The 10,403-nt window shown below is 49.2% G+C and overlaps 1 protein-coding gene across 1 annotated transcript in view; it reads right to left on the bottom strand.

Moving 5' to 3' along the window:
• The window catches only part of SLCO2A1 (solute carrier organic anion transporter family member 2A1), an 83,602-nt gene extending 74,519 nt beyond the window's left edge, over positions 1-9,083 (bottom strand). Inside the window, exon 1 of the mRNA XM_043874696.1 lies at positions 8,957-9,083. Coding sequence (XP_043730631.1) covers positions 8,957-9,052 — 96 coding nt within the window. The 5' untranslated portion in view covers positions 9,053-9,083. The remainder of the gene's footprint in view (positions 1-8,956) is intronic.
• Positions 9,084-10,403: the final 1,320 nt, after the last annotated feature.

Consider the following 10,403-nt stretch of genomic DNA (forward strand, 5'->3'; position numbering starts at 1 on the left):
GCCATCTGCATTTTAACTGAGGCCTTCTGTGCTCCAGCCCAGCATCTCCCAAGGGTGTTGGATGGGACACACTTCAGAACATATATAGTTAAGGCTGATGTTTGGGTAAACAAAACTCATCATCAGGGCTCTCAGGTTCCTAAAGGACTTGGGTACACACTAAATCTTACAGAAAGGGTTAGTGTTCCCACATTTCTAGAGGCAGAGGTCAACACTGTAGGGGTCAGTGCCGATGCTGACCAGACTGAGTGTCCCACAGGTCACTGGTGTGACTGGGGTGACTGTGCCCCACAGTCCTGGGGTTATTGCCCCAGCTGGGGCTCTCTGCTCAACCCACAGCCTCTGTAGCATCTCCACCCAACAAGGTGACGAGGCTGGGGAGAGGGTGAGAGGGCTGATCACTGCACAGCATCATCCCATCCACCCAGCCCACAATGTAGCCTGAGTCTCTGGGCCTTGGTTTCATCCATCACCCCTGATCACATTTAATCCATTCCAGGGAATCAAAGTCCTCTAAACCAAGAGAGCTGAGATTAATTGCAGACAACCCAGCCAGCCCATACCCTCCTCTTTTGCCAGGTTTCAGAGCAGGTCTCCCAGCAAAGCTCAGATCCAACTGGCCCTACTCCTGGTCTCATCTCAATCAGCAACTTGATAGCATGAAATGGGAATCTGAGAACCTAAAAGGACCTAAGAGATCACTAAGCTCAGACCCAAATATTCATGGACAAGAGAATCTGAAACTGAGAGACATTCTGTGGCCATGGGAAGGAGGGGGCTGGGAGTGAGCTGACACCGGTGGGAATTCCTGCTTTGCCACTGACTGGATATGTGGTCTTGGATGCACCTAGATTTCAAGTATGAAATGGAAATGCTGATACCTCCCTTGCAGGGCAGTTATTACAAATAGAAAAAGTTTAGGAACATATATTGAAAAATCAAATTCAAGGGAAAAGACAACCATTCAGCTCAAGCCAGAAGAAAAGCTGGAGGATGTAAATACATAAGATTCCATCCAGTTACTAAAAGCAAGCTTTGAATCTGCTCTTAACTCTTCCTAAAAGGCAAAGGAGAAGGGAAACTGAGTGGGCTAAAAGATTTGGTAATCATACCATTGCAGGATGAAAATCAAGTTTTACATCATAGCAAGACTTTCTGTTTAGCTACAGTAATCAAGACATGGTGGTGTGGGCAGAGAGATATACACATACATCAATGAAGCATGATAGAAAACCCAGAATGGACCCACACAAGTATGGCCAACTGATCTTCGACGAAGACGCAAAGGCAATTCAATAGAGTTTGGACAGTCTTGTCAACAAACAGTGCGGGAACCATTTATTTGTTCCTAACCACAGGCAAAACAACGAAACCTTGACCTAAACCTCACACCTATACAAAAAATTAACTCAAAATGGGTCACAGACTGAAATGTAGAAAATGTATAAAACTTTTAGAAGAAACATAGGATTTCTCTTTTATGAGTTAGGATTTGGTGGGGGTTTTCAAACAACAATAAAAGCAGGATCCATAAGTTTAAAAATTGATAAATTAGACTTTATTGGAATCAAAACTTTTTTCTCTGTGAAAGATTCTGCTGAGAGGATGAAAAGCTATAGACTGGGAGAAAATGTTTGCAAACAATATGCCCAACAAAGGACTTTTATCTCATATATGTAAAAAAAAAAGTCTCAAAACAATAATTCAAAAATACAACAAGAAAAGGGACAAAATGTATGAACACATATTTCAGAGAAGAGGGTGTTGCTGCCATTGCTGTTTAGCCGCTCAGTCGTGTCCGACTCCTTGCAACCCCGTGGACTGTAGCCTGCCTGCCAGGCTCCTCTGTCTCCCCAGGCAAGAATAGTAGAGTGGGTTGCAATTTCCTTCTCCACAGGATCTTCCTAACCCGGGGGTCGAACCTCGGGCTCCTGCACTGCGGGCGGATTCTTTACCAACCGAGCCAGCAGGGAAGCCTGAAGGGGGTATACACATGGCGAGGGAGCACATGAAAAGATGTTCAACAGTGCCAGCCAACTGGGACATGCAAATCAAGACCACATTGAGATCTCACTACACACCAACTCGAAGAGATAAAATACTCCTGGTTCCCTGAGACCTTGCAGAGGTCACCACCTCTCTCTGCCTCCATTTTTCATTTGGAGGAGGTTCTAGCCAGTGTTGACATTCTGTTATTGTATAAAAATGGGGTCCTCCAGTTTATTTTCACCAGTGGCAGTGCCCTTCTGTAGGGGAGGAATTCTTTCAAAAAAAAAAAAAAGGATAGCTAAAATAAAAAACAGTAACAACATCAAATTCAGTAGAGGAACTGAATTTCTCATACCTTGCTAGTGCAAATGTAAAATGTTATACCCACTCTGGAAAATAGCTAGGCAGTTTCTTTAAGAAAAAAAAATCAACAGGAAACTACCATGTGACCCAGAAAATTCACTCCTGGGCTTTTCAGTTCAGTTCACTTGCCCAGTCGTGTCCAACTCCACGGCCCCATGAAATGCAGCATGCCAAGTTTCCCTGTCCATCACCAACTCCCGGAGCTTGCTCAAACTCATGTCCATCGAGTCAGTGATGCCATCCAACCATCTCATCCTCTGTTGTCCCCTTCTCCTCCTGCCTTCAATCTTTCCCAGCATTAGGGTTTTTACCCCAGCAAACTGAGAATTCATGCCCACACAAAAACCTGTACATGATTGTTCATAGCAGCTTTATCTGTAATAGCCCCAAACTGGAAACAACCCAAATGTCCTTCAGTAGGTGAATGGCTGGACAAATCATGATAACATCCATGCCATGGAACAGTATTCAGCAATAAAGAGAAACAAACTATTGATACATGGAACAACTTGAAATGATCTCAAGAGCATTATGCTGAATGAAAAAAGCAATCTCAAAAGTTCACACACATATTTCATGATTTCATTTATATAATGGTCTCAAAATGACAAAGTTACAGCACTAGAGAACATATTAGGGTAGTCAGAAGGAGACCTCGGTGGCAATGGGATAGTCTTAAAGCAGAGGGATGGCAGTTCCCTAAATCTGTATACATGACTGAATGGCCTGGAACAATACTCACACATTACTACAATGTCACTTTCCTGTTTTTGGTCTTACATTGCAGCTATGTAAGGTGACCCTTGGGAGGAACCAGGTAAAAAGTACATAGGTCCTCTCAGCACCATTTTTCCTATAAATCTGTAATTATTTCAAAATAATCCTTCTTCCACTTGCTTCCCTGATAGCTCAGTTGGTAAAGAATCCGCCTGCAATGTAGGAGACCCCGGTTCAATTCCTGGGTTGGGAAGATCTGCTGGAGAAGAGATAGGCTACCCACTCCAGTATTCTTGGGCTTCCCTTGTGGCTCAGTTGGTAAAGAATCCACCTGCAATGTGGAAGACCTGGGTTCGATCCCTGGGTTGTGAAGATCCGCTGGAGAAGGGAAAAGCTACCCACTCCAGTATTCTGGCCTGGACAATTCCGTGAACTGTATACTCTGTGGGGTCGCAAAGAGTCGGACACAACTGAGCGACTTTCACTTTCACTTTCCACTTGTTAAATTCATCACCAGGAGACAAAATGAAATCCAGGAAAGGGCTTGAGGCACAGTCACAGGAGGAAAGATCTGAATAACCTCTGACCTCCACCCCACCCAGTGCCATAGTTTTCCTCCTCGACCCCCAACACACATATATTAAGCAGAGCAAGGTGGGCCTCTCAGGACAGACACCCTGGAGAACATAACATATGCTGTCCCATGTGTCAGAGAAACAGCCCAGGAAGGAAAGAGCATGTCAGCTCATAGGTGGATGAGGGCATTCTCTGGTCCAGGGGATTCTCTTCAGTGTCTCCCCAGGCATGGATTGCAGGCTGTGGGGACGTAGCACTTTCCTCTGGAAACTGAGAAGTTAGGCCCAAGCTGCCTCCCCACGGCTGGCGGTCAGAAGCCTCCGGACATTATGGACACAGGCCAGGACAAAGCACCCCTCCCTCATGTAGGGGGTCACCAGAGCCACTCGGGTCCAGCTGTGAGATCTCCTTCTTCCCACTGTTCTTCCCCCGCCTTCCACCCCCCACGGACAGGACAGCCATTATTTCACTAAGCTGGGACCCTGGGTGTGAAAGTTTCAAAAATGTGGGCAGCAATTACCAATCAACCACTCCTTCTATAAGATAACCACAGTTTGGCTCCAAAAGTTTCATTTTAAGAAGAAACAGATCTCTTTGAGGTTGCCAGGATATGTTAGCCACCAAGGTTTCCCCTCACCTCCCCAACTCGTGCCCTATAAACACTGAATGAACCTGTTTTTAATTTGGAGCTTAGGCATTCTGGATGCTGAACTGCTCCCCCTGACAACAGCTGGTGAGCAGGTCCTCTACTTCTTAATTAAAAAATTATTTAATAAAAAAAGGAGTTAAAAAAATACAACACACACAGTAATTATTTCTAAGAACATGTGTTTATAATTTGTGTTCAATAACACAAATTAGCCTTATGTTACTAAAGAGCATTACATGTTAAAAAAAAAAAAAAGAATGCTGTAGGCAAGGTGGCTCAGTGCTAAAGCATCTGTCTCCCAATGCAGGAGATGTGGGTTGGATCCCCAGATTGGGAAGATCCCCTAGAGGAGGGAAAGGCAATCTACTCCAGTATTCTTGCCTAGAGAATTCCATGGACAGAGGAGCCTGGTATTGCAGAGAAAGGGAAAAATGAGGAATGAGTTTTTCTTTCCCTTTCCTGAGAACAGAGAAGATAAAGAGAACAGTGAACAGTCCCAAACATTCTTAGTTTTTACTTTTAACTGTTCCTAATCTGTACTCTGTAACTAAGCTTGCTTTTCTGCCCCCTAACTCTGCATGTCTGTAAATAAGTTTGGTTTTCTGCCCTCTAATTCTGCATAAGCTACATTTTGCACCTATTATCCTTTGGTTCTATGCCAATTACATCCTGTATTTGGTGCTCAGCTTTATAGCACTCTCTTGGCAGATCAACCCTCAGAAGTTTTCCTGTATCAGAAAGAAGGCTGAAGTGAAAATACATAATGGACCCAATTACTGGGCCACCAGACTGCCAGAGGCTACCTGAAGCCAGCCTGTGACTATTTTTGAAACAATGCAAGAAGAACAAGATTCTAACACCTTTGTTCCTCATCCCTGACCCTTAACTACAAGCGCTCATCTTATATAAACCCCTAGGCTGGATGGCATCACTGACGCGATGGGCATGAGCTTGAGTAAACGCCGGGAGTTTGTGATGGACAGGGAGGCCTGGCGTGCTGCGCGGTTCATGGGGTCGCAAGCAGTCGGACACGACTGAGCGGCTGAACGGAACTGAACTGAGACTCCTCATGGGGGGGACGGCACAATTCTTGAGGCATGAGCCTACTCGGTTACCCTCTCCGCCAGCTGAGGATTAAGGCCACCTTTTTATATCCTCCAAACTCTGTCTCTGTAACTTTTATTTGGCTTCAGTGGGCAGAGAAAGCCAAGATTTTGTTCAGCAATTGTGGGCTGCAGTCCACAGGGTCACAAAAGAGTCAGACACAACTGAGCAATTATGTAGGCACGCACGCAAGTCAGAGAAGCAATAGAGACTCTCCAGAGTAAATATCAATTGTATTGACTCCTGCAGCAGGAGGTACCAAAAACTCACCCCACGCCTGAGTGTCCCCAGGCTCTTGAAATGAAACCAGGAAGAACGAAAAGATCTGAACCTGTTAGTGCCTATACACATCTGAGCTGCAGCCACCGGTCAAACTGGGATATGTCACCAGAATCTGGAGAAACCCCTGACTGCTCGGAATAAGTACATCTGAGGTATCTCCATATGCTTATACAGAGCTAACCAACACCGTGCAATAGACAGGGCCAGACACACAGGGGTTAGGGTTTGGGGCTCTGACTCCAGAGGCTCACATTCCTGGTTCTTCTACACCCCACCCTTTCTATGTATCCACACCCAAGAGACCAGCCTCACAAAGCCTTGTTTTCCTCATCCTTAATGGGAACAGTAACAGTATAACAGTTGATAGAGCTGCAATGAGGACCGCATATGGGTAAACTATTTCCATAGTTCAAGTACATTCAGACAGATCTGTTGCTGTTAGCTACTATTGTTATTTTTTGGATATTATTATTATAAACGGCAGTTTCTCTTAACTATTAACCGTGTCTCACAGAACGAGGTATAATTGATGGAATAACAGACCTGAAATGACGTTTGTATGCTGAGTCTTATTTGCTGAGGCAAGAACTGACCTCACAATGGTGTCAATACCAGAAAGCCCAGCATGATTTACAAAGCTGTTTCCTCTTGCCTCTTTCCACATAATCCTTAGGAAGCCCTCCCCCCCCCCCCCACCCCGCCAGCCCTTGGAGGGTAGGCATTGTTCATATTACCCAGTTTTTTTCACTTAAGGACTCTGAGGCTCAGGAATGCCTCCCTGTGACACCTAGTTAAGTAAGGGAATGGCATGAGGCTTGGGTCTTAGTCCCCTTGTTTCATGCCTTTTCCCAAACCATATGGTATGTGGGGTATTGCAGGAATGTCATAAAGCCTATTGGGCTTCCCATGTGGTTCAGTGGTAAGGAATCTGTCTGCCAATGCAGGAGGATTTGATCCCTGGGTCAGGAAGTTCCCCTGAAGGAGGAAATGGCAATCCATGTCAGTATTCTTGCCTGGGAAAATCCACTCCAGTATTCTTGCCTGGGAAATCCCATGGACAGAAGAGCCTGGTGGGCTAAAGTCTATGGGGTTGCAAAGAGTTGGACATGATTGAGCGACTGAACACATGCACACCTAAAGCCTATTGGTTAATCTGTCCCAACAATGAGGAACCTAGAAAAATGATGGGTCCTCAGGTTGGATGTCCCCTGTTCCTCCCATAACACACATGTCACAAGACATGTACAGTCCATACCCCCTGGGAAGGAGCAGGGCAGCCACCAACCTTCTTATTAGGAGCAGGAAATCTCTCATCAAATAGCAAAGCTCCCAAAAGTCAGCAATGTCTCCTGGAAGAAAAGGCTTCAGAGAGTTTAACTAATGGAATTCCAGCCCCCATTGCCTTGAGATATCAAAGTTCCTACCTGTTTTCAGGCTGATAACGGAAGCTAAGTGGAAGTTGCTCCTAACTCTGGCCTTAGAATTACTATGGATTAAGGGAGGAAATGGTTTAAAAAATCTGGTTTTCAGAGTTTAGTAAAATTTTCAAATGGTATGAGTCTTAAGGAGGCCAGTTGGCCTGGGTCCAGGCCTCAGGCACGTGTGACTAAATCATCAGCATGTGATAAATTATCTTATTTTAATAGATCTTCAAAGAAACTTCTGCCATGAACTCATTTATTTTAGAGACTCAGGGAGGGTCTAAACAGATCAATCTCATTTGGGGTTACCCTGGCTATGAGCTGTCCCTCCTGCTCCCAACACTAAGAGTGGTAAAAATAGAGGACTTAGCCTCAGTCTGGCTCCCTCCTGGGCCTCTTTCTTTTCAGACCACCTGATGATTGCTCTGGCCCTTTCCTCCCAATTCCTAATTTATAAACACCAAATTTTCCACAATTCTCTGCTGAAACCTTTCTAAACTTTCTTAAAATGGTGGGACCAAAACCACACACAGTGCTCTCATCAGGGTCTGGCCAAAGGTGAGGAGATTTGAGGATTATTTTAAACTCTCTCAAAATTTCTGACTTACTTCCAACCATGGAATCAATTCAGCCTAGTGTGGTATGGGGAAAGAACAGCAGCAGGAGTGGGGCGCCCAGCTCTATTGCTCACAATATGTGTAAGTACACATATGGGTTCCACTGTGACCTCCAGATCCCTTTCTTTTGGACACAAAACCAGCCCACAGAGACCTTTATCCTCCCTTCATGTGTTCTGGGTTCCCCTTAATCGTACCATTGGAGGCTTTACCTACCCGAATCTGACTGTGTGACTGCCAGAAACAACCTGTCTGCACCATCTGCCCTGACTCCAAGGTAACCTGACCTGGGCTCCACCACCTCCCACATCCTCACCACATGAGGTGCATTCTGCGCTACCAGAAGAGGCAAAAAAGCCTGAGTGTGGATTCCACCATTCCGGTCCTCCTGGACCTGTGAGTGGAGGAAAGTGACCTCACCACACCACTGCCTACACCCAGCTTTTCTTCACCCACTCCCCATAACTTGCCAGGCACCTGCCTAGACTTTATTGAATAGACCAAAAGCCGGTGCTTTCCCGGGGCTATTTCCGGACCTGGAAAGCTAGTCCAAGACCTGCAGTGTGGGTTGCCAGCCTGGGGGGAATTCTTAACATTGCAGGCAGCAGCCCGTTCAGGTAGCAGAGCCCACGCGCTGGCTGCCGCCCTCAGGGAAGAGGAAAGCATAGTGGAGAATGGCTCTTCTGCCACCCACTCAAGCTGAGATGGGCTCTGATCTTCATCTCAGAGGGACCACAGCCTGTCCCCTACAAGGCGCCAGACCAGGCACTTCCAAGCCCACGCCCTTAACAAAGTAATTGCCACAGGAGCCCAAAAAGGTGTCCCGGAGATGTTCTTGTTCGAAGAACTGGGCAATTTCCCTACCTTAGTGCCAAGACTACCTGAAGAGAGTTGGCCCGTAAGCAGGCAACTTTCATCTCCGTTTCCTACCCTGAGAAGGGCGTGTGAGTAAGCGCACGCACACACACACACGCACACGCACGCATGCACACACACATGCACACACACGCATGCACACACGCGCGCACACGACCAGCACCGCTTGTCTGGCAGGGCGCCCCCCTGCCCGCGGTGCGGGGTCCGCAGGGATGCGTTGGGGAGCGCAGCACCCACCGATGGACTGCGAGGGTGGGCGCCCACCCCCAGTGCCTCCCAGGCGCCTGCATCACCGACGCCGGGACCGCGCCGACCGTGCGCCCTGTGCGGCTCGGGCTCGACGGCCCCGCTTCTCCGCTCACCTTAATGTTGCTGAAGATAGAGCGGGGTTTGCAGCCGGCTCGGCCCTCAGAGGCGGCGCTACCCTGGCGCGCGTCGGGCTTGGACAGGAGCCCCATGGAGGCGGCAGCACGGGGCGGGAGGCCGGGCGAGCGGGGCCGGGGCGCCTGGGCTGGGGCGGGCGGCCAGCGGGTGGCGGGCGCCTTGTCGGTGGCCGGAGGAGACTGAGGGCGAGGGTGCGCGCCTAGAAGTTTTATAAGTGGCCGCCGCCGCCGCCGATGATGAAACGCGCACTCCCTCCTCCCTCTGCCTCCGGTGTCAAAGGCGCTGCGCGCCCCCGCCCCGCCGCCGCCGCCCCCTCAGACAGGTGTGACGCGGTGGCCGGCGGCGCTGGACCTCTTTCCGGCCGAAGTTGTCTCTGCGCCCGCAGCTGGGGGGCTGGGACCCGCAAGGCTCGACCGCCCCGGGAGAAGGTCCCGCCCGCCGGAGCGTGGGGGCGGGGGGTGGCGGGCCGGGGAGAGGTCTGCAGGGGGGAGCGGCCGGCTGAAGAGCGTGGGAGCACCCGGGGCGCTGGCGGGGCAGGGTGGGCGCCGCGGGCCCGCAGACTCGAGGGGGCCAGAGAAGGGATCGGCAGGGCTACGAGGGTAGGAGACAGGAGGCGGGGGCGAGGGGCGCTGAGGGAGCCAACGGGAGCCAGGGTGGTTGGAGGGGAGCCGACGTTTGTGAAGGGAGGGGGAGCTTCCGCGCCCCTCCCGATGCGGTCTGGGAGATTTACAGAGCCGGTCTCTGCTTGTTTGCACTCGCCGAAAACCTGGGCTCTCAGTTCCGGTGATGGTTCTGAGACTCGCTGAGGCTCTGTTTGTGTCCAGGACTGATTTATATTTAAACTGCTCTTTGCACTAGAGAGGGGCCGGGTAACAAAGGTGGAGAAGTGGGGGCCGCCCCGGGCTGGACCCGAGCCAAGGTAAACTGGAGGTGCTGTCGAGTGTCAGCATGGCTCGCTCTGGCCTGGAGTGTTGCCAGAAGGGTGGGAGTTGGGAGGAGCGGTGAGAGTGGGGCCGTGGACAAACGGGGTACACCCACTGATCTCCTTTTCAGGGCTGGAATAGAACAGACGCTTAATTTTTTTTCCCCAAGATTTTTTCCACCAGGATACACAGTGCTGGAAAGAGAAAGAAGGTGAGACTTCCAAGGGAAGGATAAGAAGGTTCTGCCCAAAGCAGCTGCAGTAAGAGATCTAGTTCTGGAGGTGTTTTTCCAGCTCCTTAATTCCTGTCATTCTTGAAAAGCCAACGTCTTCAAGCCACCCCACCCCCCACACATCCCCCCTCCCACTATTCCCAGGAAAAGATGTTCCTCAATTCCCAGGTGGAGAAGGCAATGGTGACCCACTCCAGTACTCTTGCCTGGAGAATCCCATGGATGGAGGAACCTGGTAGGCTGCAGTCCATGGGGTCTGGAAGAGTCAGA

This window comes from Cervus elaphus, chromosome 19 (assembly GCF_910594005.1).
Source record: "Cervus elaphus chromosome 19, mCerEla1.1, whole genome shotgun sequence".
NCBI lineage: Eukaryota > Metazoa > Chordata > Mammalia > Artiodactyla > Cervidae > Cervus > Cervus elaphus.